Source organism: Somniosus microcephalus, chromosome 17 (genome assembly GCF_052327205.1).
Source record: "Somniosus microcephalus isolate GS21.2 chromosome 17, FLI_Smic_1.0, whole genome shotgun sequence".
In the NCBI taxonomy this organism is placed as follows: domain Eukaryota; kingdom Metazoa; phylum Chordata; class Chondrichthyes; order Squaliformes; family Somniosidae; genus Somniosus; species Somniosus microcephalus.
In genome coordinates, this window is record NC_141003.1 from 73,675,423 (window position 1) to 73,702,240 (window position 26,818).

Consider the following 26,818-nt stretch of genomic DNA (forward strand, 5'->3'; position numbering starts at 1 on the left):
CGCAGCGCATCACCTTCCCACCTCAATTAGAAAACGATTAGACTTTTCATTACCCGGTTGGATGGTTCTCGACTGTCAGTTAAACAGCCAGTTTTCCATCTCTGATATTTTAATAGCTAATAGACAAAAGTGTTCAAAGAAAGTGAAGGAAAAAAAACCTCGCAATTTTTTTTTAATGTCCCTGTGATTTTTCTCCTGGTTTGCTGGCAGCAGTTTCCGGGAGATTAATCTTCAATTCCTGGAGACTCCAGGACAATCCTGGAGGGTTGGCAACCCTAGTTGGGAGGCCTGAGAACAGGTCACCCACCTTCCCACAGCATTGGGCAAGAATGGGGCAGGAGATGAGAAAACTCAAACCGGGCAAAGAAAGAGAATGAGAGACAAATGGAAGAAGAATAAGAGGAAGTGCGATGGGCTTCCATTGATGGCTCAACCAGTAAAGCGAGAAGGTCCCAGGTTTAACCCTTCGATCCTCAGTAAGTCAACGTGATCTCACCAGGGCAGCAACTGGGTTCCAGCAATTGGCTTTGGTGCCCAAGGGCAGCGCAAGGGCAGTACAGGAAACTCTCGATTTACCGGCACCTAAATAACCGGAAATCTCTGTTAACTGGCAAAATTCAGGAATAGGTTCAGGTAAGTTTTACTTCATATTAGTGGCAGTTGCTGGATCTGTGGCTGTGTAACTTGTTGCTAAGCAACAGGGACGCTTGGTCTGTGGCCGGAGTTCCTGCACCTGTTGCTAAGCAACAGGGAAGCCTGGATTTGTTGCTGTGTACGGAGCTCTCGTACCTTTTAACTATACCTCTCTGTAATCCGGACTTTTTGATAAACCGGCACCACGCCGGTCCCGTCGGTGCCAGATAATAAAGAGTTTCCTGTATCAGGCCAAGGTTCCCTCCCTACTCCTCGTCTCCAGGTCCCCTCTGGTAAGGCTTTGTGAGTGGGCATTGGCTGAAGGCAGGATAGGCCCCGGCTGAGCTGTCCTCTCACGGTCCATCGCCCGCTGCTTCTTGACTGTCTCGGCTCACACGAGAAGGATGGCCGGCCATTGTGCCAGGCTGCTGGCACCCGTTGAACCACACTGCGTCATGGGTCGGCTTCTTCAGGAGAGGTCGGGAGAAAGCTGTAGGGGAGGAGCGGGGTTGGATTGCCAACTCTGGCTGGCTGTATTCCTGGCGGTTTCATCACCCATCTCACCCAGTCAAACAGCCTTTCATCCCCCATCTCCAATATTTTTATAACTAATAAGCAAATGTGTTCACAGAGAATGAAAAAAAAACCACACCATTTGTTACCACCTCTATGATTGTTCTGCTGGGTTCGCTCCCAACAGATTAATCTTTCATTCCCAGAGACTCCAGGACAATCCTGGAGGGTCGGGGGAAAAGAGAGGAGGGGTGGAGGAGAAGAGACTGGCAGGCGGTGCGGAATGAAAGAGAGGAGCGATGAATGCCTTAAATTGGAATCCGCTCAATTCCCCCGGTGGCTTAAGCTAAGAATTGTGAGGGTCACTCTGCCTTTAAGATCCTGAATGCCTTTTTCATGCACTAATAAGTAAGACAACTTCAGGAATTGTCTGGAATTACAGATGGAAGATTGTGATAACCTGATCTCAGAATTTACTGCTCCGTTACCCAGCAGTGTTAAGGATGAGCGATCTGCTCAGTTTAACTTGTTCCTGCAAGGCTCGTAATGGAAAAATCCCGCTGCTGCAATTTGTTCAACTCAAATAATCTCACTTCTGGATGCTTTCAAATTAGGTGAAAGATAATGGCAGAAGCAGCACGAAATAACAAACTCAAACCTGTTTTGGTTTAAAGAAATAAAAAGTAGAAAGCGTTGGAAGCCCGAAGCAGGTGAGTCAGCGTCTGAAGGAGAAAAGACAAGCGAAAGTTTTGGGGGTGGACTCTTCGGAACTGCTCCCCGCCCCTGAAATATTAATCTCCTTGAACATTTCAGATGCTGCTCCGCAGCCAGTTTGCAGCGTTTTCTGTTTCCATCTCCTTTAATGGTCCTCCATCCAAAACACTGCTGCCCGTATCCTAACTCGCACCAAGTCCTGCTCACCCATCAGCCCTGTGCTCACTGACCTACATTGGCTCCTGGTCCCACAACGCTTTGAATTTAAAATTCTCATCCTTGTTTTCAAATCCTTCCATGGCCTCGCCCCTCCCTATCTCTGTAACCTCCTCCAGCCCTACAACCCTCCGAGCTATCTGCGCTCCTCCAATTGCATCTCCCCGATTTTAATCGCTGCACCGTTGGTGGCCGTGCCTTCAGATGCTTGGGCCCTAAGCTCTGGAATTGCTTCCCTAAACCTCTCCGCCTCTCTACCTCTCCCTCTTCCTTTTAAGGCATTCCTTAAAACCTACCTCTTTGACCAAGCTTTTGGTCACCTCCCTGAATTTCTCCTTATGTAGCTCGGTGTCAAACTTTGGCTGATTACGCTCCTGTGGCGCGCCTTGGGACCTCTTACTACATTAAATGCGCTATATAAATGCAAGTTGTTGTTCGATCGTTATTGATCAATCTCTAAGGATGTGACATTAGGCTGCGGAATGCCAGAGAATAAATGCTCATCACGTTGACATGCAATTCCACCCTCCACCATTGTGACGGAGGGTTTGTATGCTGGAGTCCCACTGCGTTCTTTCCAGGCCTATGTTTAGATAAAACGTACACAAAAGCTCACAAACAAAAGAACAGAGAAGAACATGGGCTGCTTCCCCACGGCACTCCACCAGCACTTCTAGACTTGTTTGCTTCACATTGTGAGAGAGCAGAATCTGTGTGCTGGCTACCTGTATTCACACTGCCTAAACTGTCATCTCCATTCCAAGAGAAAGAAAGGTTTGCATTTATGTAGCGCCTTTCACAACCTTAGGATGTCCCAAAGTACTTCACAACCAATAAAGTACTTTTGAAGTGTGGTCGTTGTGGGAAACGCAGCAGCCAATTTGCACACAGCAAGCTCCCACAAACAGCAATGAGATAAAATGACCAGATAATCTGTTTTAGTGATGCTGGCTGAGGGATAAACATTGGCCAAAACACCGGGGAGAACTCGCCTGCTCTTCTTCAAAATAGCGCCGTGGGATCTTTTATGAGAGGGCAGATGGGGTCTTGGTTTAACATCTCATCCGAAAGACAGCACCTCCCCCAGTACTGCAAGCTAGATTGTTTGTGCTCAAGGAGTAGGGACTTGAACCCATGACCTTCTGGCTAAGTGGCGAGAGTGCTGCCCACTGAGGCATGGCTGACGATTGGTTAAGGGAGCCGGGCTGAGCCTCGTAAACAAGCGGCAAGAGTAAAAATGCCTCGGGAACAAGTGAAGATTCGGCACCTTCAGGACAGGAGAATAATAGGAAAGGAATAAAGTATAGACTTAGTCCACGCACTAAATCAACCACCGGGATCCTTTGTGCCACCTCGACGCTTCCAGAGCTGGAAGTAAAGCCAGTTTAATTCTCCCGGCCTTACTCCACAGGGTTTTGTTTGTTCTTATTATCTGACTGTTTCCTTTGTTTCTTTTTTTTTAAAAAAAGCTCTATGAATTTGTCAGATGAAAGCAGCAAGGACACATGTAAAAGCAGCAGGCTTGCAAAGTGCATCTGTTCCTCAATTTACAGCCATCAGATCATTTACAAAGGAACTGGAGCATTTGCACTTTGATTTCTGATGAGAAGCCTGTGCTGACCTGCTGAGAGTTGCATTTTATATTTCCTTAAATGCTTTGTGATGCAGATTCGCTTGGAGGGGAGGAGCGGGGGGTGATGGCGGTGTCTCGGATCTGCGATCTCTCAGCTGAAGAGTCGTTCTGTGCAGTGACAATTTAATTAACACCTGACTGGATAATGCATTCTAATGACTGTAATGTTGGCTCGTATTTTATCCTTTCGAAAGGCTAGGAACTTAATGGCTATTGTTATTATGGTTGAGGGTTGGCGCTGATGGCTGAATGGCTGGTTGATGTCGTTAGGCTGATATGCTTGCAGCAAATCTTAAAGTGCCGTTTTCACCAATCTGTACAATCGAGAGTAAAATGCTAATGATAGTTGCTCTTTCATTGCTTTTTATTTTGAAGACCGTATACAGGTGTTAACCAATCGTGCGACTGGGATTTGTGTCTATTTTTTCTCTCTTCCACCATGTCCCCCCACAACCCCCCCCCCCCCACCCCCCCGCCCCAGGCCTTTTGGAATCCAAATCTGTAGTGTATGTAACTGTTCTACCTTTAAGAGAACTATTGTATGTAACCGTCCACCTTTAAGAGAACTATTTTAGGTGTGGCACTACTTTATCCTGGCTGCTGTATACTGTAATACCGACGGTGACCACACCGGTATATAAGTGCTGTGGCAGAATTTATTGGGCAGATTCGCCCTGACCTTCGAATAGTAAAGTCCTGTTTAAGTTACTCTTGTAGTCTGTGTATTACTTCGCTATACAACCCACAGACTTTACAGTGGCGACGAGTTCGACCTTACCCTGTGGCAACAATACTTCTGAAGAAGTAAACGAGCGTCGAGAAGAGGCACCCGCCCTCGTCGTTTTGCTGAGAGAGAAAACTCGAGTCTGCAGACCAAGAAAGGAGGAAGATTTCAAACACGAAGTCTTCCATCAGCAACAGGCACGGATTGTCCCTTCTGCCACGGTGGTGAGTGAGCTGATCAACACGAGAGGCAAGTCGGCCACGGTGACTGTGAGTAAAGGGAAAATAGAAACAAATAAACGGAGGATAAGGGCGGTGCACTCGACCACGGTCGAGGGGGAAAGGAGCCGGACAGAAGTCGGGCCCAGAGGCGCTGAGACTGGGGCAGCGTGGCGCAGAAGCCGCGGTACAAGCGGGCTGGGGAGCGTCGTGAGACGACTAGACCGCGACGGCGAAAAAGGCCGGACAAATACCGCGACCACGAGGCGCTGCGACCGGGATCGTAAGGCGCGGGAAGATATAAACATAAATAAACCGCGGAGAACGCAGCCGCAGCCGGGGAGGAAGCACCGGACTGCGAGAGGGCTGGGAGGCGCGATTGAGAGCCGCGCGAGCGGGAGAGACAGAGCCCGAGCGAGAGCCGCGCGAACGGGAGAGACAGAGCCCGAGAGAGAGCGAGCGAGAGAGACAGAGCCCGAGCGAGAGCCGCGCGAACGGGAGAGACAGAGCCCGAGAGAGAGCGAGCGAGAGCCGCGCGAGCGGGAGAGACAGAGCCCGAGAGGGAGACTGAGCGAGGTTCCGGCCAGCGGCTTGCAGCAGCTGCCGTGAAGGACCAGGAGCTGGATCTGTCCGACGCCAACTGGTTGTCCCCAGCGCCGGTTGCCCCTGCCGGAAAGAAGAAGGGGGGGGGGAACAAGGAACGCGATCGGCTTTTCTAGCGCGCGCTTCAGAATAAACTGAAGCCGGCGCACAGGCTACAAACCCCGTAAACCAGCGGTCGTCGCCCGAGGGCAAAGCTTACCCCTCCCACCAGAGGAAGAAGTCAGGAGCGGGAAACCGCCATTTTGCCAGTAGGGGGGAAGAAGACAAGCGCGGGAAACCGCCATTTTGCCAGTAGGCGGGGAAGAAGACAAGCGCGGGAAACCGCCATTTTTGAAAAAAAAAGAAAAAGTTAAAAAGTTAAAGAGAAATCCTGTTGTTTCGCAGAAAGATAGTGAGAGATAGTGAAGATGCCTAAGCATGGTAACATCAACAACTTCGATGCCGAGGTGGAAGATTGGGCCACGTATGTAGATCGTATCGAGATATATTGTGAGGCCAATAAAATAGAAGATGATGATAAAGCTATAACCTTGCTAAACTCGATGGGCGCGAAGACATACGGGTTATTGAAGCATCTTCTATCACCAGCTAAACCGGCGGATCAGACTTTCGATAATATTGTTGCTGTTCTGAAGGATCACTTGAACCCCACACCGCTGATGTTGGCGGAACGATTCAAATTTTATGCGAGAACGCAACGGAAAGAGGAAAGCAACGCGGAATACTTGGTCGAACTGCGTAGACTAGCGAAATACTGCCAGTTTGGAGGAAATCTGACAGAGGCATTGCGAGACAAGTTCGTGTGCGGGTTGTCGAAGGAAGGAACGCAAAAGCGACTACTCGAAGAGAACGACCTTACACTTGAGAGGGCTGTCCTTATTGCAGCATCGCACGAAGCCGCAGCGAAAGGAACTGCGGAAATGCAGCTAAAGGCAGCGGTACTCAGTGTGGATCAAATTACTTCGGGTACAACGAAATGTTATCGTTGTGGGAAGACAACACACGACCAGAACCAATGCTGGTTTAAAAACCAGGAATGTAGAAAATGTGGCAAACTGGGTCACATAGCTAAAGTATGCCGGTCAGGAAAGAAGACCAACAACCAAAAAAAGCCATCACAGGGAAAGTACAACAAAGTACACAAGGTGGCTGAGAAGAGTTCAGACGAACAGAATTCGGATTCAGACCCAAACGGCCAGGAACTGGGTAGTCTGAGAATTCACAGTGTGAGTGAGAAAGCTGACCTACAAACTATCTGTGTCATGCTAAAAATAGCCGGAGTCCAAGTGAAAATGGAGTTGGACACTGGATCAGCCCTATCAGTCATAAATCGAAGGGATTACAACCGGCTATTCTCACATATACCCTTGAGAGATACCAAGTTCGTATTGCAGACATACATGGGGCATAAAGTATACCCCATGGGGAAGATAAGAGTCAAGGTGAGAGACAGGGGCAAAGAACACCCAGGAATGGACTTATATGTACTATCTGAGGGAGGACCACCACTTCTAGGACAGGAGTGGATCAAGAAAATAGACATGGAATGGCACTACCTAAAAGCAATAACGAGTGAGGACTCGGTGCAGACAATCAGCTCAGACTCTGAAACGGATGACGATAAGACCAGCCCAAGTATGAAAGACAAGGCTAAAATGGACTTGCTGACTGAGGTTGGAAAAACGAAGGCATGCATAAAGGCTTATGCGCCAGAGGAGAACAAAGTTTCAGAACAGAATTCCACTGAACAACAACATAGTTTGACAGAGAATTCTGAGTCTGTCCAGTTTACAGACATATACATTACTGAGGAACACCGGGCTCGAACTCAACTTTATCTCAAATTACAACAGCAATTAGAACAATTGAGTCGCCGTCTTGAGCAAGAGACAACAGCAATGAAAAAGTTCTTGGACACAGAGTGGGAGAATCTGGAAAGACAACAGAAGCAGCTGAGGGAGAAAATGGAGCAGGAGCACACAAACCGTCTGCGCGAGGAGGCCAAACGAATCAAAGCTGATTCGGTCTCTGAAGGTGCGTGCTCTAATCTGGTGGAGCAAGATGTTCAGCAACTGAAGGCGCTTGTTAGCAGGTTGCAGGCAGAAAAGGCTGATTTGGTCGCCATGAATTCCGAGCTCCTACTGAAGTCGGGTGCAGCATCACCGGACGATTCAATTGTGGAAATTCGAATGGTGGGGGCTGCGGATAATGGCGAAGTAGAAACAGCAAAGGAGCCCCAGGGCAAGGTTCTAAACAGCCCTGCAGCTAATGGGAAATGGATGATGGCAGAAGAGTTAACAGTCAGCCAACTCCTCCAGGGCAAGGTTATAAACAGCCCTGCAGCGAATGGGAAAGGGATGATGGCAGAAGAGTTAACAGTCAGCCAACTCCTTCATATGCTGAGGGACAAGACTCTGAAATGGGAAAAACTTGAACACGAGCCTCAATCTTCAAAGAAAAGGGGTTCGGAGCTCTCAAAAGTTATTGAAGTAGCTGAAGTGGCAACACAGATGGAGAAGACTGCAGCAGAGCAGCCCTTGGATGCCAAAAGTACGCTGACTCACGTCAATGTAGAACAACAGAATGCTGAAACAGCTACTTCAGTAGAGGGATTGAATAGTCCGATCAATCAATCTCCGAAGGAAGTTGAAGTATTGAAATCACAAATGAGGTCATTAGTAAAAGACTTGCTGAAAGCCCAGAAAAAGCTGGATGAAGCGGAACACATGAAGAAGTCTCTTCAGGAAAGATGTCTGGATTTGGAACAAAAGCTGGCTAACGTCCAGCTGGGTAAGGAGGAAATAGAAGACCCTCTCGCTGGCCTAGCTCAGGATGACACCGAATATTACCATGATCTGTTGAGTGACACTGAATATTACGAGGACCTGGTCTGCCCAGCTTGTGCCGAGAACTCCCAAAGTGCCGAAATCAGGATGAATCACTTAAAGTCTAAGGAACATAGGGAGATGGTGGCGTTACAGCTGGCAGCTGACAATGGAGCCCCGAGAGTCTCCAAGAAGCAAAAAAGGGAAAAGACGAAGCAGAAGATGATAACCATCTGAACCATTATTACCTCTACCCGATCACATACGTGGTCCCCCGAACGGAGCCAAATCAGTTGGAAAGTAGGAATATTTCCCAAGGCAATCCAACTGTTTTTTGTTTGTTTTAAAAAAGTCAGCAATGCTGGTTCAGAAGTGATGGAAGTAAAGCTGTTAAGTCTAGGGAAGGACTATGGGAGGAGTCCCTCTAGCAAGGTGACCCGACTACACCACGGAGGCGTGGTCCGGACCGAGTCAAGAAGATCAGAGACTGAATCTGTGAACTGTTTCCCACAGAGACTGAATCTGTGAACTGTTTCCGCAGAGACTACCTCTGTGAACTGTTGTAACATGAAGTTGGATATGTTATGATGTTATGTTAATGGGGAATAAGTATGTTGTAAGCTAAAAAGGGAGGATTGTAGTGTATGTAACTGTTCTACCTTTAAGAGAACTATTGTATGTAACCGTCCACCTTTAAGAGAACTATTTTAGGTGTGGCACTACTTTATCCTGGCTGCTGTATACTGTAATACCGACGGTGACCACACCGGTATATAAGTGCTGTGGCAGAATTTATTGGGCAGATTCGCCCTGACCTTCGAATAGTAAAGTCCTGTTTAAGTTACTCTTGTAGTCTGTGTATTACTTCGCTATACAACCCACAGACTTTACAAAATCCTAACTGGCAAATTCCGATTTGCAAGAATTTTTCCCAAATTGAGACTGACCTGGGATTTCTGATTCATTCCAAAGCTCGCCCCCGCCCCCCCGCATCAGTTAGAGTCAGAACAGAAAGTACTGAGAATAAAGAGAAGATATGTCAGCATTTTAGGAAGGATGTCAAGGCAAAGGAGATTTACTAGGATGGTACCAGAATGAGGGACTTCTCTTGCGTGGAGAGACTAGAGAAACTGGGATTCTTCTCCTTAGAACAGAGAATGTTAAGGGGAGATTTAATAGAGGCATTCAAAACCATGATGGGTTTTGGTAGAGTAAATAAGGAGATACTGTTTCCACTGGCAGGAGGGTCGGTAACCAGAGGAAACAGATTTAAGGTAATTGGCAAAAGAACCAGAGGGGAGATGAGAATTTTTTTTTACACAGCGAGTTGTTGTGATCTGGAATGTACTGCCTGACAGGGCGGTGGAAGCAGATTCAATAGTAACTTTCGAAAGGGAATTGGATAAATACTTGAAGGGGAGAAAATTGCAGGGCTATGAGGAAAGAGCGAGTGGGACTAATTGGACGGCTCTTTCAAAGAGCCGGCATAGGCATGATGGGCTGAATGGCCTCCTTCTGTGCTGTAAGATTCTATGATCTGAAAAGACAAAAGACTATGGGTTATAAAAACAGAAAATGCTGGAAATATTCAGCAGGTCAGGCAATATCTGCAGAGAGGAGAAACAGAGTTAATGGCCCTGAACTTCCGATCGGAGGCTTCCTGCGGGCGGATGCCTCCGATCGGAAAAAATCTCCGCACTTACCTGCTGGGTCCGTAGGTCCCGAGACTTGCGATCCTGGGCCTCTCCTGGTGTGCGCCGGCAGAGGCCCAGGTATCCCAGGGGTGCAGGCAGTTCGCAAGCGCCCCTGGGATCACGTGGGCCATGGGGAAACCAATCAAAGAAGGGAATCCCCCTTCACACCTTTGACAGGTCTCTCCGCACAGATCTGTCAAAAGTATGAATGGGGATCACTTAAAAAAAAAAGTTAAACGTTAAATAAATTTTTTAAAAAACGATCACGTATTTAAAATTACATTAAATTAAATATTTTAAACATTTAATTTTTTGAAAAAAATGGGGCTAAAAATAAACTTACCTTTTCTAAAAGTATTTTTAAATTATAAATGAGTGAAAATTTTTAATTTTTTTAAACACGTATGCTGGTAAAAGCAGGCCTTACACATGCTTTTACCAGGCGTAAGATTTTTAAAGGTTTTCAGCGGACGGAAGCTATGCAGAAAACGGAACTCTCTGCCCGCGGAGGCCCTTCTCCCGGGCAGGCGGATGATCTGTCAAGAGGGTTCCTGACGGATCGGAAGTGCCGGGTTTCAGTGCATGCGCTGTCTCTAGTCCACAAGCACTGTTTCTGTTGGCGTGACATTGTTCAAGATTGAGACCAGTACCGACGCGCGAGGAGCATGTGTTGTGAGCACGGAGTAGCGATGCCCCGCTTGTCCCTGAGCACGCGAGGTGAGACTGGATGCATTGGCGCACATTGGCACTACATGCTGGCCATGGTCTTGGGCACAAGTTGGGTCACTGAGAAGCACTTTGCTTCAAATTGGCAGCGTGAGCTGGTAAGTGAGACAGAGAGCTGGCAGCGTTGTCGTTCTTCTGTCAGTGTCACACAGTGCCAGCCTATTAAATGTGTTTGTAAGAGGGGGAGGAGAGATGGGATCTGTGCAGGAATTTGCTGCTGATGAAAATGACTGATATGGAAAATGAAAAAAGTTTTTATTTAACTGCAATGGTGACTGAACGCTATTGATCTGCTCAGAGCTTTCACAGTAAAGGGTTAATTTCTTCTGCAAACACCAATAGCAATGTGTGCGGATCACACATGTGACCGAGTTGACCAGCTTTACAGAGTGTTGCCCCAACACACTTCAAACATTTCTTTGTCTTTATTTCTCTCTGCGCCTCTTAGTTCCTCTATATAACCATTTCTCTGTCACTGTCTTCATCTCCTTCTATCTCTCTCACCCTTTCCCTTTGATTTTGTCTCTCTATATTTCAGTCCATCCCATTTCTTTCTGCCCCATCATCTACCTGTATCTCTCCCTTTTGTCATGTTGGCCGTCTCTCTGTCTCTCTCCCTCCCTGCGTACCTGCCACACTCTCTTGTCTTGGTGTTCATCTTTTTCTCGCTAGGTGTCCTTGTGTCAGTCTGCCTGTTGTCCATCCCCGGCCCCATTTCTGTTTTGGGATGTGCATGCTTCTCAACCATTTATGGTGTCAAAATCGTGCGCTGCATGAACCAAATCCCCAGTACACGCCCTCAATGGATGAGGCTCCCACCTGGAGCTTGAGCTCAGAAAATGACCCCTCTGATCCCCACACCACCTTGATTCACACATTCACATTCCCTCAGTCCAATGGTGATACCCATCCACCACCTTATACATTCACTCCCTCCTCCACCAGTGCACCGTGGCTGCAGTGTATATTATCTACAGGATGCACTGCAGCAACTCGCCAAGGCTTCTTCGACAGCACCTCCCAAACCCATGACCTCCACCACCTAGAAGGACAAGGGCAGCAGGTGCATGGGAACACCATCACTTCTCAAGTTCCCCTCCAAGTCACACACCATCCTGACTTGGGCATACATTAGCCGTTCCTGCATTGTCATTGGGTCAAAGTCCGGGAACTCCCTACCTAACAGCACTGTGGGAATACCTTCACCATACGGACTGTAGCGGTTCAAGAAAAAGGCCCACCACCAACTTCTCAAGGGGGACTAGGAATGGCCTTGGCAGTGACGCCCATAACCCAAGAATGAAGTAAAATATAATCCTGACTGTTTTACCCCTCTTGTGATTTCTCCTGCAATACTTTATTTATTTTGTGTCTCTTTTAGGTTCTGAACTGTGTGAATCCAGATAACGAGAACAGTCCTGAAATCTCCACAAAGACTCTGAACTGTGACACTATCACCCAGGTCAAGGAGAAGATATTAGATGCCATCTTCAAGAATTTACCCTGCTCCCACAGACCGAAAGCCGCTGACATGGACTTGGGTAAGGATCATCACTGAGGACAGCGCACCTCGAACACCACCCACTGCCCCAGGGTGTGACTTCGGGCTCTTGCATTCAGTGACTGCATTCAAACAGAGTTGGTGTATTAGCGGTGGCTTCAGGCTCACTAGGAGCTGAATCAAAATCACCCCAGGCTCGTTTCATGCTTGATTTGCTGTTGTGAACATTCGAACATACGAATTAGGATCAGGAGTAGGCCACTTGGCCCCTCGAGCCTGCTCCATCATTCAATAAGATCATGGCTGATCCGATTACTCCACATTCCCGCCTACCCCCGATAACTTTTCACCCCCTTGCTTACCAAGAATCTATCTACCTCTGCCTTAAAAATATTCCAAGACACTGCTTCCACCGCCCTCTAAGGAAGAGAGTTCCAAAGACTCATGATCCTCTGTGAGAATAAATTTCTCATCTTATTTTTAAACAGTGACCCCTAGTTCTAGATTATCCCACAAGAGGAAACATCCTCTCCACATCCACCCTGTCCAGACCCCTCAGGATCTTATGTGTTTCAATCAAGTCACCTCTTACTCTTCTAAACTCCAGCGGATACAAGCCTAGCCTGTCCAACCTTTCCTCATAAGACAACCCACCCATTCCAAGTATTAGTCTAGTAAACCTTCTCTGAACTGCTTCCAACGTGTTAGATCCGTGTATCTTGATGTTGTGTGTCCTTCAATACTTAGACAAGAGACTGCAGGGAACAATCAACAGGTGTTTACTGGATGAGGGTTACTCTAAAACTAACTGTACAGATCCCTATTCAGGGTTTATATACAGGTGTGGTCACTGCCGGTACTACAGTATACAGGAGCTGTAAAAAGTAGTTCTCCCCTTAAAGGTACATACACTACAATTCCTCCCCTTTTAGATTAACAGTACCATAACATTCATTTAACAATTAAATATCAACTAATTACAATTAACACTTTTAACATGCAACATTAACTGAAAATAGTCTATTTATAAATTCAGTCTTTGGGGCGGCTTCCTGATCCTTTCTGGATAGCGCCTTTCCTGAGTGTCTTGCTCTTGGTGCGGAGGCGATTCTGGCCCCCTGTCGTTGGTTGGTTCATCAGCTTCCGATGCTACTGTTTCTGGGGTAGATGCTACCTGTATGTCAGGTTCATCACCAGGTACGCGAGACATGGGGTTGACTCGTTCCTGTGACTCTAGGATCTGGTCAACATGGCGTCTCACAATGTTCTCCCCAACATCCACTGTGTACATTAGTGGCCCCTGCCGTGTGCATATCGTTCCTGGTTGCCATTTCTCTGTTCGGTAGTCGCGGGCCAAGACTGGTTGCCCTACATTGAAGCTCCTTGTCGGCTTCTCATTAATGTGCTGGAATTGCTTATTCTCAACATCTCTTCGTACATTTGGTCTGAGCAAATCCAGACGAGATCTCAACCTTCGGTTAAAGAACATCATGGCCGGGGTCTGGTTGGTGACTGCATGTGTCGCATTTCTGTAGGCTAACAGGAAATTGTCCACCTTATGCTGCAGTGGAATGTTGTCATCGCACATGGCCCTTACTGCTTTTTTAAAGGTTTGTACGAACCTCTCAGCCAATCCATTTGTGGCTGGATGATACGGGGCGGATGTGTAATGCCTTACCCCATTCCTTTTCATAAATCTTCGAAACTCTTTGGACACAAACTGTGGCCCGTTATCAGAGCAAAACTGCTCTGGCAAGCCGTTCCTGGCAAATATGGTCTGTAGGACTGCAATAGTTTTCTCCGTGGTGGTGGAGGACATTTTGATCACCTCAGGCCATTTCGAGTGCGCATCCACGGCTATTAAAAACATCGAGTCCATGAATGGACCAGCTAAATCAATATGCACCCATTGCCATGGAGATGAGGGCCACTCCCATGGGTATAGAGAGGCACGTGGTGGTGCATTTTGGACCTTCTGGCATCCTGAGTAGCTCTTTGTCAGGTCCTCGATTTGCTGATCGATCCCCGGCCACCACACATAAGCCCTAGCGAGGCTTTTCATTTTCACCCCTCCCAGATGGCCTTCGTGAAGCTCATTGAGCACTCTCTCCCTTACCTTGGGTGGAGTTACCACTCGGGATCCACACATCAAGGTCCCCTGGCATACTGACAGCTGTTCTCTTCTGGATGAGAATGCTGGCAACAGTGAGTCGCCATGTGTTGGCCATCCCTTCACCGTCAAGTCATATACCCGAGACAGTGTCGGGTCATTTCAGGTCTCCTTCTCTATATCAGCGTTAGTTACTGGCAAGCGTTCAATTATAGTCAAATAAAATATTTCGACAGGGTCCACTGCTGGTGCTTCCTCCGCAGTAGGCAGTGGCAGGCGTGATAGCCCTTCAGCGTTTCCATGCTGTTTCGTGCCCTTATACTCGATTTCATATTGGTTTGCCCCTAGAAAAAGGGACCATCTTTGTAGCCGTTGCGCAGTCATCACCGGAACGCCCTTCTTTGGATTAAAGATGGAGACAAGTGGTTGGTGGTCAGTCAGCAAGGTGAACTTCTGCCCGTGCAGATAGTGGTTGAACTTTTTCACTCCCCACACTAGGCTGAGGGCCTCCCTGTCAATCTGTGATCAATTCTTTGCACTTCTGGAAAGCTCGTTTACATTCGTCATTCCACTTCCATGGTACTGCCGTTTGCAGTAGGGTGTTCAGTGGGTGTAGTACTGTAGACAAATTCGGCAAGAACTTATGGTAGTAGTTCACCAGCCCGAGGAACGACCTCAGTTGTGACACATTTTCCGGTGCTGGAGCCTTGACTACTGCCTCAATCTTTTCAGGGGACTTATGTAACCCCTCTTCATCAATAACGTGGCCACAATACGAGATCTGCTTCTGGAAAAACTCGCATTTGTGGCGATTAGCTCGGAGCCCATATTCCTTCAATCTAGTGAGCACCTGCTCCAGGTTGGCGAGGTGATCACTGTCATTTTCGCCCGTGACCAGGATGTCGTCCAAATAACACTGGGTCCCTGGAATCCCTTGCAGGACTTGATCCATTGCCCTTTGCCAAATAGCCGGAGCTGATGCTACTCCGAACACCAGCCGGTTGTATTGGTAGAGACCTTTATGAGTGTTGATCGTGAGGTACTGTTTCGAGGCTTCTTCTACCTCCATTTGCAGGTACGCCTGGGCCAGATCAATCTTAGTGAAGCGTTTCCCTCCAGATAGCGAGGCGAAAATATCTTCAATCCGCGGAAGCGGATATTGTACAGTGTGAAGGACTGGGTTCACTGTCACCTTAAAGTCCCCACAGATGCGAACCTTCTTTGGTTCCCCAGGCGTATTACTCAACGACCTCTTCATTACAGGAATGATGGGTGTAGCCCACTCGCTCCAGTCCACTTTGGACAGTACTCCTGAACGTTCCAAACCTTCCAGCTCTGCTTCGACAGCTGGGCGGATCGCATAAGGTACCGGACTGGCCTTAAAAAACTTTGGGCTTGCATTTTCCTCTATTTTGATCGTCACTGTTATGCCTTTTAGTGTTCCGAGTCCCTCCTGGAACACTTCTTGTGCGTCAGTTAGCATTTTTGACAGTCGACCAGGTGTGGCGTCGTCATCCTTTTTGGCATCTACAGTCAGTGCTTGTATGGAATGCCAATCTAGCTGTATCTTCCGGATCCATTCACGTCCTAGTAGTGGTGGTCCTCCACCTGGCAATACATATAGGTCCATTTTTGGTGTTTCCTTGCCGTTATATATAACGTTCACCCTTATTTTTCCTTTGGGGTAGACTTTTTGCCCCGTGTACGTCTTCAAGACAATCTCTGTATCAGAGAATAGCCGCTTGTAGTCCCTTCGGTTTATGACTGTTAGGGCTGATCCTGTGTCCAATTCCATTTTCACTTGGACTCCTGCTATCTTGAGCGTGACCCAGATAGTTTGGTGATCCTCCGTTTTGATCACATTATGTAGTTTCAGACAACCCAGCTCCTTGCTTCCAGAGTCTGTATCACTTTTCTGTTCATCTGCACTACTCTCCGTCACCTTATGTACCTTCTTGTACTTCTCCTGTGGGGATTTCTTGCTGCTGGTTTTCTTTTCCGACCTGCAGACTCTTGCTATGTGTCCTACTTTTCCACACTGTCTGCACACTTGGTCCTTGAACCAGCAATCCTTATGGTCGTGTGTTGTTCTGCCGCAGCGATAGCACTTCACTGTTCCGTATGACATTTCATTTGTGCCATATTCTTGCGGTCTCCGTTGTATCTCTGCCGCGCCCCGTGCTGCTGTTTCGTGTGATACTGCCATGCTGAAAGCCTTGTCCAGCGTAAGATCCTTTTCTGATATAAGCCGTTTCTGGGTTTCTTCACTTTGAAGCCCACACACAAACTTGTCCCTTAAAGTATCTGCTAGTCCCATTCCAAACTGGCAGTGTTTCGATAGCTTGCGCAGTTCCGTTAAAAACTCAGCATTACTTTCATCTTTATGCTGGTTCCTTTTGTGAAACTTAAATCTTTCCGCTATCAGCAGCGGTGTGGGGTCTAAGTGGCCCTGTAGGATTGACACTATGTTTTCAAAATCCTTTTCCACTGGCTTATCTGGGGTTACTAGGTTTCGCAGTAAGCCATACGTTTTTGCACCCATTGAATTCAACAATACCAGCGCTTTCCTGTCATCTGGCACTTCATTCGCCTTGCAGTACACTTCTATGCGTTCGACGTATGTCGTCCAATCTTCGACTTCATTGTCGAACGCTGTGACACTGGCACTCTTCGGCATCCCTGGGTGTGGTTAGACTGGCTCAAAATGGCGTCTCCCGCGCTCTCCCTTCTTCTCCGCTGCGGCTCAAAATGGCATCTCCCGCGCTCTCCCTTCTTCCCCGCTGCGGCTCAAAATGGCGTCTCCTGCGCTTTCCTTTCTTCCCCGCTGACGCTGCTCGGCCCTTGAACACCGGCTGCGCTCTGCGCGTTTTCCTGCACGCCTCTCTCTCGCGTTGACGCTGCTCGGCTCTTGAACACCGGCTACGCTCTGCTCTCTCTCGTTGATGCTGCTCGGTCCTGAACACCGGCTGCGCCCTGTGCTCTCTACCCTCTCTCTTCTCCCGTCGACGCCGCTCGGTCCTGAACACCGGCTGCGCCCTGTGCGCTCTACCCTCTCTCTTCTCCCGTCGACGCTGCTTGGCCTTTTTCTGTGCCGTCGGTCGGCTCTAGCCGCCGCTGTCCGGGAAGGGTCTGCGCCGTACCTGTTGCCAGCCCGTTTCGCTGGACCACCGTGACTGGAGAACCAAGCCCAGCTCTCAACAGCCTCCCCTGCGATGCTCAAGTCCTTCTTCTTTCACTGTTCTCCAGGAGCGAATCCCTGGGAGGTGATGCAGAGTTGCAGGTAGGTTTGAATCTTGTCGTCGCCAATGTTAGATCCGTGTATCTTGATGTTGTGTGTCCTTCAATACTTAGACAAGAGACTGCAGGGAACAATCAACAGGTGTTTATTGGATGAGGGTTACTCTAAAACTAAGTGTGCAGATCCCTACTCAGGGTTTATATACAGGTGTGGTCACTGCCGGTACTACAGTATACAGGAGCTGTAAAAAGTAGTTCTCCCCTTAAAGGTACATACACTACACAATGCATTTACATCCTTCCTTAAATAAGGAGACCAATACTGTACACAGTACTCCAGATGTGGTCTCACCAATGCCCTGTATAACTGAAGCATAACCTCTATACTTTTGTATTCAATTCCCCTCGCAATAAACGATAACATTCTATTAGCTTTCCTAATTACTTACTGTACCTGCATAGTAACCTTTTGCGATTCATGCACTAGGACACCCAGATCCCTCTGCATCTCAGAGCTCTGCAGTCTCTCACCATTTAGATAATATGCTTTTTAATTCTTCCTGTCAAAATGGGCATCTCTCATTCCACCCCTTGCCCCTCCCCCCAAAAATCAACAGACCCCAGAGCTGATGGGACACCGTGTGTCAAGAAAGCACAGGTGTAGTCATTAAATTTGGCGTAGCTCTCTTATCTGGTAAACCCTTCTCTACTGGCTTTCCATGTTGGGATAATCAGGCATGGACTCTCGATGGAGCAGCTTTCATGGGTAATTGTCCTTTGCTAGCTCCAGACTTTCTCATTTGATAAAAAAAACGAGGTTAGCTTTGATAACAAAAACACAGATACAGCCTGCAAAATCCAATTGTTTCAAGTCTGGTCGAACAGGACCAGCGCTGCACTGAAGTGTCAACTAGATATTGCTCAAGTCTCTGGAGTGGGACTTGAACCCACAACCTTCTGACTTGAGGGTGCAACTTACTGAGCCACAGCTGACACCATTTTATAGATATGTTTTTTGGTAACCTAGTTATCAGAGAAACAGCTGGAAAAGGTAAAACGTGTAAAACAACAGGCAACAGCCCAGCTAATAAAAAACACTGCAACTTTCCAGTGGGAAATGAAAGAAACACCAAAGTATTCCAAACTCGAAAGTTCACGAACTTTGTTAGACACTCGACACCTGCTTTCTGATTGGAAGAATCTCCACTCAGGAGCTGCCTGAAGGGCTCAGCTGATAAATGCATTGCCTAGTGTGGAGGGGAGCTGTACACCCCAGCCAGGTCCTGGCTTCAGTCCTTGGTCTGTACTGACTTAGTCGATTTCAGTGGGCAGACAGTTGGCCTCAATGCCCCTGGGCTAGGAAGGAGACAAATTCCTGCTTCTGATAATGTAGTAACCGTGCCCGGAAAGTGTGTGTGCGTGTGTGTTGGCGTTGGGTGGGAATGGATTGGGCTCAGCCGTTATAGCGCCTTTCCTTTAACATAGTAAAACGTCCCAAGGCGCGTCACAGGAGCGCTGATCAAACAAAATTTGACTGAGCTACATAAAGCTTGGTCAAAGAGGTAGGTTTTAAGGAGCGTCTTAAAGGAGGAAAGAGCGGTAGAGAGGCGGAGAAGTTTAGGGAGGGAATTCCAGCGCTTAGGGCCTGGGCCGCTGAAGGCACAGCCGCCAATGGTGAAGTGATTAAAATTGGTAAGGGGCCAGAATTGGAGGAGCCCAGATATCTGGGACGTTATAGGGCTGGAGGAGGTTACAGAGATGGGGAGGGACGAGGGCATGGAGGGATTTGAACGCCAGGATGAACGCGTGGTCATATAGTTTGCCGACAGCCATGGTCTAGGCTGACTCGTGAAGAATGCCCATTTAGGCGAGATGCTGGGTGAACGCGGAACCATGACACAGTACGAGTAGCCACCTGCTCGGTGGGGGGGGGAGGTGGGGGGGGCAGTGAAGCTGGAATAAGGGGGGAAAAATAAGTTAAAACCCACGCATATAAACAATGTAGCTGCTTCTGATGATACTAACTGCTGTTTTCGTCTAACCTTCACACTTGTGGAAAGAAATTATACATCTTGGACGACCTCTAAAGGAAAACACAATAAGGTCAACCTTCTCTTCAGAGTCAATGAAACCATTTATAGGCAGCTTTTGAGCTGAAAGAGATTTCTTCCTTATCTTTGCGTTGTTGTGACTTCCTCCTCCATTGAATGAAGTACTTGTTTTCTTTAGATAATGAAGCCCCATTGATCCACGATGTGAGGCAGAATAGACTGTGCGATTTCATTGACTTTCTCTCTCGTTTGTTACTTGTCTCTCCCCCTTCCTGCACCATCCTGATTGGGCCCGCGACCGTTAACTTTCACCTGACAGAGTGGCGACAGGGCCGGATGGCCAGGGTGATTCTGCAGGACGAAGATGTCACCACGAAAATAGAGAACGACTGGAAGAGGCTGAACACACTGGCGCATTATCAGGTGAGGCGGAGGAGATGGCTCTTCTGGGTCAGCTGTCAATCACCCCTTTTTGAGAGAGAAAAAAAAAGAATTGGCTCGCTCGGGCTCGTTGCCTGCCTTGTGCGAATTGCAGATTCCTTCCTCTGATAGAAACGTCCTTTCTTCATTAATGTGCAAATAATTTGGGAGATAAGCCATCAACCGCTAAATTAGGGATTTGACTTTGGACCACACTGGTGTTAAATTAAATGTCACAGTGTTGACTGTCAGCATGGAGGTGGGAAGGGAAAACAGATTAGAAATTGATTGGATTGGAGATGAGATAATGAAGACAGGAGTTAATTCTTTCATTGGAGAGGGCAAGTTATCCTTGACAAATCCTGTCAAAATCTCCGAGGTTGTTAGCACTCTGGCAGTACAGGGGGCTCTTATATTGAAAATGATAGAAAACTAAAACCTATCAGTGATATTAATGCTTGCCTGCATACATATATATGTAATTCCCTGGATTGTAGCAGCCTAGGGTCTGCAAATAAAGAATGAAGCTTAACTTGATGGCCATGTCCACAAGGCTTTCTATCAGGATGTAATCAATTTAAATAAAGATAAGACACTTGACTCCAGGTGCAAAGGGTTGATATGAATAATGCTGACTTATTTCTGCTCGCAGTGAGTGTACCGAATGAGCAATGGGACCTGGTGGGCTGGCTGAAGTCCATGTTTATTATTATTATCATCTCTTGAAACTTGGCGGATTTATTTCATACTTTGTGCTGGCGGTGTGGGTTGTGCAGTGGGCTACCCTGCTGCCCCTCCATCCCTGAGGTCTGGCTTTACGTCAAGACTAGACCAATGGGAGGCATGTCTTCCACCTCAGGGCATGAATCATTTGGGCAGTCCCAACCCCAGCACTAAGACTTCCTGTAATTTGGCACAAATAGGTAACACTTCAGATGATAGGTTAAGGCATGTTGTTGCAACAGAGCAGAGAGAGCTTCACTTTGCATATGGCCTGTGCAGTGCTTAATATGAGAGTTCCTTATGAAGACATTGGATGCCAAAAGTGGAACTATATCATTCCCCAACAGTGATGCCCTCCCCTCAATGAGCACAAATGATAACATAAAAATTTATGATCCAACCATTGCGCAGAATGCAAGATCATGGGAACATCACCACCTCCAAGTTCCCCTCCAAGTCACGCACCATCCTGACTTAGACATGTTCCTTCATCATCGTTAGGTAGAGAATTCCAGGATTTTGACCCAACACTGTCAACACAAGGACTGTAATGTTTCAGGAGAAGGCCCACCACCACCTTCTCAGGGAAACTAGGGATAGGTAATAAACACTGACTTACCAGCCCAAATCCTGAGAAATTTCACCCTGCTAGTTTTTCCTCCTGCAGTCAGTCACCCTCCCTTGCCAGAGGTAGTGCCATGTTACAATAATTAAATTTAACTATTAAATAACCTGTCTCTTGTGACATTGTGCATGATTGAGTTAGTGAATTCACTGCTTTATGACAATAGGGGTTTTAAGATAGTCACTAATACATCCAATAAATAATTCAGGAGAAACTTCTTTACCCAGAGAGTGGAGAGAATGTAGAACTCGCTACCACAGGGAGTAGTTGAGGCGAATAGCACAAATGCATTTAAGGGGAAGCTGGATAAGTACACTAAGGAGAAAGGAATAGAAGGATGTTCAGATAGGGTTAGATGAAATAGGGTGGGAGGAGGTTAGTGTGGAGCATAACCACCAGCCAGTTGGGCCGAATGGCCCTTTTCTGTGCTGTAAATTCTATGTAATTCTATGTTATCAATAAAGTGTGATGTGAAAAGTGTTGTAGGAAATAACTATGACGCAGGCAGTGCACAATATATGCAAGACGTTCAATATAATCCTAGCAAATCTTCCACGGTCTTTCCTCATGGTTACTCTTTTAGCTATGTTTGGTGCAACAAGCCAAAATGGCAGGTGGACCTGAGCTACCCAGTGCCACAGCACCATCGGTGGTTGGAGGACTGAATAGCAGTGTTACCAATGAAATGTAATAGAAATGGGCATTACCTTTAACACTTCAGGTGTTGCATCTAAGCATTGCCAATGCCGCAAAAGTATGACTAAATTATGGCAACAGACAATAGGCATGACAAACAGGATTTGATATGTATATCTATATATATATATATATATATGAGAGAGAGAGGGCGATAGATAGGATCTCATGAAGGTTGGCGCGAGTTGATTACATAGAATCATAGAAAGTTACAGCACGGAAGGAGGCTGTAACATGTTCTAATCCAGCCATTGCTATAAACTGAGAGAGTAATGTTTGAGTTGTTTATACATCATCTGAATCCCAATATTGGATCAGTGCCTGTAATCCTCTCTGTAAATTACAGTCGCTGAGTTACCCTCCCCAGAGCATTCCAGTAGATTCACGAGTGTGTCTCATTGCTTCTGTGTCTGTGCTGACTAGTCCAATGCTGCTTACATCAACATTGATAGCCTCCTGTTAAACATCCTAAAGCATTTTTGCCCAACTATCCATGTTCATAGAATCATAGAACGATGAGGCACAGAAGGAGGTCATTCGGCCCATCGTGCCTGTGCCGGCTCTTTGAAAGAGCTATCCGATTAGTCCCACTCCCCCGCTCTTTCCCCATAGCCCCGTAAAAACAATTTAATCCAAGTATTTATACAATTCCCTTTTGAATGTTATTATTGAATCTGCTTCCATCACCCTTTGAGGCAGCGCATTCCTGAGCATAACAACTCACTGTGTAAAAAAGCTTTTCCTCATGTCGCCTCTGGTTCTTTTGCCAATCACCATAAATCTGTGTCTTCTAGTTATGGACCCTTTGGCACTGGAAACAGTTTCTCCTTGTTTACTCTATCAAAACTCTTCATGATTTTGAACACCTCTATCAAATCTCCTCTTAACCTTCTCAGCTCCAAGGAGAAATGTTAGATGAAGGATATTGTTATACAGTACCTGGGTGCTAGTCTCAGAGCAGTACCTGTATAGTGGGATATGGGGTGGGGAGACCCGAATAACACTACCAGCCCCACGTCAGTTCTCTGTCCAAGCAGAATGGAGCTTTCTGTACCTCGTATAAAGCTCTGCTCACTACCAGACGAATGCCGGTTAAATTCTAATGTCAGGAGAAAGGCGATGGGACAATCGGCTCTTTACTGAGATCAAAAACATTAAAATTTAACAAGTTCCCAGGTGTTTCATTGTGCTCCATATGAACCTTTACACTGCATCGGAAGTGGTGCAAGACTACCACGCAACTCTTGACTAAATGCGCTTTGGCCGTTTTTGTTATTGATGGTAGAATGTGACCTTATCTGGTGCGGGTTCCCTGTATACATTCAGTGCTTTGAGTTACTACACAACACATGCTTTGCTGATCTAGATTACTGATTCCAGAGCCAATTTGACCTGCTCTGGAAATTTGTGAAGAATTCTCATCTTTGTTTTATAAACAGAGAGGTCTAGGTGAAAGGGTAAAGTTCAGGACACCACCAAAATGAAATAGAAGAAAACATGAGATAAATTAAAGGAGTCATGGTTAGGTGACGCCAGGCGTGTAGGAGGGGAAAGAGAAGGCAGGGAGATCCACAGTATTGAAAGAAAGAAAGGCAGACTTGCATTTATATAGCGCCTTTCACGACCACCGGACGTCTCAAAGTGCTTTACAGCCAATGAAGTACTTTCGGAGTGTAGTCACTGTTGTAATATGGGAAACGTGGCAGCCAATTTGCGCACAGCAAGCTCCCACAAACAGCAATGTGATAATGACCAGATAATCTGTTTTTGTTATGTTGATTGAGGGATAAATATTGGTCAGGATACCGGGGATAACTCCCTTACTCTTCTAAATAGTACCGTGGGATCTTTTACATCCACCTGAGAGAGCAGATGGGACCTCGGTTTAACGTCTCATCCGAAAGACGGCACCTCCAACAGTGCAGCACTCCCTCAGCATTGCACTGGAGTGTCATCCTAGCTTTATGTGCTCAAGTCCTGGGAGTGGGACTTGAACCCACAACCTTCTGACTCAGAGGCGAGTGTGCTACCCACTGAGCCACAGCTGAGGTCCTGAGCGAGAATGAGTGGGAGCAGGAGACTGAATGATGAGTCTTGATTTCAGCACGGTGGATATGCACTATTTTTCTCTTCCCCACGCCCCCCTCCCACCAAATAGTGTTTTCACCCAACCTATCCGTTAACGACCTATCTTGTCTTTAACACTCTATCTACTTGTGTTGACTAAAATATTTATTTGAATTGCTGTGGATTCTCGCAGCAGAGTGTGGCTTCCCAGTCTCACTGAAAAGCTGTCATCTTGTTGAAATATCTGGCCACCTGGCTGCACGAGTTTCTGGGAGGATCCAAATGCCAGCTCATGATAAAATGTGCGTTTGTCTTCCCGCTGCAACGCCCCCACAGGGGTCCCTGAGGGAAGTGCGCGTCATTCAACTCTAACTTGGGTCTTCAGCAATGGTCTTGTGGCTATCATTGCACGTGATGATCTTCTCCTTGCTGATGGCACCACCCTCATCTTGAAAGATGAGCGGTGACCCGAATACCAGTGAGTCTCTGGAACTTCCTCTCATTATCACTTGGAACTCTGTCCCAGGCAGGCTGAACTCAAGTCCAGAAATAGCGCACCCCTTAATGAAGCAGAGCTGATGGAGCATTGTATGAGGGAGTAGGAAATCTGTTGTCTCTTACAGAATAATTTCTAGTCTTTCCAGTAAGCAACCGCCAGGGCAAATGTTATGAGACATATGTCCTTGTTGTCTCAGGCTGCCTCAGGCTGTTGTGCCAAATAATGTTAAGGAAGAACAAACTGGGCAAAAACTTCCGAATCCTTGACAGTAATCCTTACTTGGGTCTCCGTTGCTTCTGTGCAAACCGTCTGAATCCCCTTGATTAGGGCGTTGACTGGTAATTACTCCCAGATATCCATTATTTGCTGTATAATTTTTTTTAAAAAGCAAAGTCTTCGAGTTGCTTAATGAGTTTTCCATGTATTTTTTTTTGTCTCCAATAAAACAATTCTCTGCAGGTGACAGATGGCTCAGTGGTTGCCCTGGTGCCCAAACAAACAACAGCCTACAATGCTGTCAATAATTCAACCGTCTCTCGAACCTCAGCCAGCAAATACGGTGAGTCCTACTTTTTCCCGCCCCTTCTCTCCTTTCACAGGAACTCTCCAAAAGCCCCCCTCGCGCTTCCACCATCCTCCCCCACACGTCCACGTCACCCTCCGGGTCGCTGGTGTTGCACCGCTCGCGATATCACGAGGAGACTCAGTGCCAGGGCATTTTTGGAACTGGGACAGCAGAGGTAGGCAGCGGAATGCTGATTAACACACCGAATCTACAGCACAGAAATGGGCCATTCGGCCCATCAGGACAATGCCGTTGTTTATGCTCCACACGAGCCTCCTCCCACCCCTCTTCATCTCACCCTACCAGCATATCCTTCTATTCCTTTCTCCCTCATGTATCGATCTAGCTTCCCCTTAAATGCATCTACACTTTCTCTCTGATTTTCACCCTCCTTCCCTGGAGATGGTGACTTACTGAGGTAATGGTTCCATGGGCAGAGATAGCCTTCCTAATACCTTGCTCCAGTGTCCATACCTCAAGTCTGGCCTTAGTGACTGTCAGCAGGATATTTGACTGTGAGAACATAACACCTGTGTCTGATCCTGCCCTGAAGAAAATTGTCCTCTTCTGCTCCCCTTCAGAGCAATTACCTTTACCCAGTAAGCTTGGCGTTTTTACAGAGCTCGAACCTCCTGAGGTCATGAAAGGCGCTATATAAATGCAAATCTGCTTTTCTTTCTTACAGAAACCATGATCCGGTATACGGGCAGCCCTGACAGCCTGCGCTCCCGCACTCCCATGATCACTCCTGACCTGGAGACCGGTGTCAAGGTCTGGCACCTGGTCAAGAACCATGAACACGGAGACCAAAAGGAGGGTGATCGGGGCAGCAAGATGGTGTCGGAGATCTACCTGACCCGGCTACTTGCTACAAAGGTAATATTAACGACTGGAAAATTGGGAGCGGCGTGAATCGGATGTGCTGACCTGATTCATCAATCCAAGCCTCTGCCGAGGGAGGCTCCTTGCTGTGAGCTTCGCCTCGCAAGATTTACCCTTCTATTCTAGTTGGAGAACTCTTACTGGAAAGCCACATCTCGGGTGGTTGGAGGGGCTACCGTAAAAGAGACAATAGGGCCTCTTGCGAATCCCCGATTTTCATTGCTCCACCATTGGCGGCCGTGTCTTCAGTTGTCTAGGCCCTAAGCTCTGCTATTCCCTCCCTAAACCTCTCTGCCTCTCTACTTCTCTTTCCTCCTCTCTACTTCTCTTTCCTCCTCTCTACTTCTCTTTCCTCCTTTAAGATGCTCCTTAAAACCTACCTCTTTGCCCAAGCATTTGGTCACCTGTCCTAATATCTCATTTTGTGGCTCAGTGCCAAATTTTGTCTGATTACGCTCCTCTGAAGCGCCTTGGGATGTTTTACAACATTAAAGGCGCTATAAAAAAGCAAGTTGTTGATGATTTTACAAAATCGTGCTCCCAGCAGGGAAGGCTCGCCCACTGGCAACATGGCTGAGGCTTCATTGAGAAACCGCAGATGTGCTCCGATGTCCATTAAAGCCTGACATAATAAAACTCACTACGCACTTGGTTTGAGCATAAAGCAAGGCTTTAATCAACTTGTTTCAGAACATGGAGGTCTAGTTGTACTTCACTAGTTCCTTGTCTTACAAAATGTCCCTGGAAAGCTGGGGCTGTCGCCTGAGTATTTATACTCCTTGGACGGCGCCACCAGCTGGCCGTCCAGCGTTATTTCACGAGTAGTTTCTTGATGAATGATGAGCTTTATAACAAAGCCTACCTGTGATTTCCCAATCTGCCATTGAGCGAAGCATTCCCGCTGGGAGCAAGGTTTCACAAAATTGATCCTAATGTCCTTTCA

At 47.1% G+C, this 26,818-nt stretch overlaps 1 protein-coding gene across 6 annotated transcripts in view; it reads left to right on the forward strand.

The window, feature by feature from the left end:
• The window catches only part of plxna4 (plexin A4), a 691,435-nt gene that overhangs the window by 635,165 nt on the left and 29,452 nt on the right, over positions 1 to 26,818 (forward strand). For all 6 annotated transcript variants that reach the window (XM_086010677.1, XM_086010680.1, XM_086010678.1 and 3 more), the window contains exons 25-28: positions 11,881 to 12,040; positions 19,718 to 19,821; positions 24,888 to 24,987; positions 25,679 to 25,869. In XM_086010677.1, the coding sequence (XP_085866803.1) occupies positions 11,881 to 12,040; positions 19,718 to 19,821; positions 24,888 to 24,987; positions 25,679 to 25,869 (555 nt within the window). The remainder of the gene's footprint in view (positions 1 to 11,880; positions 12,041 to 19,717; positions 19,822 to 24,887; positions 24,988 to 25,678; positions 25,870 to 26,818) is intronic.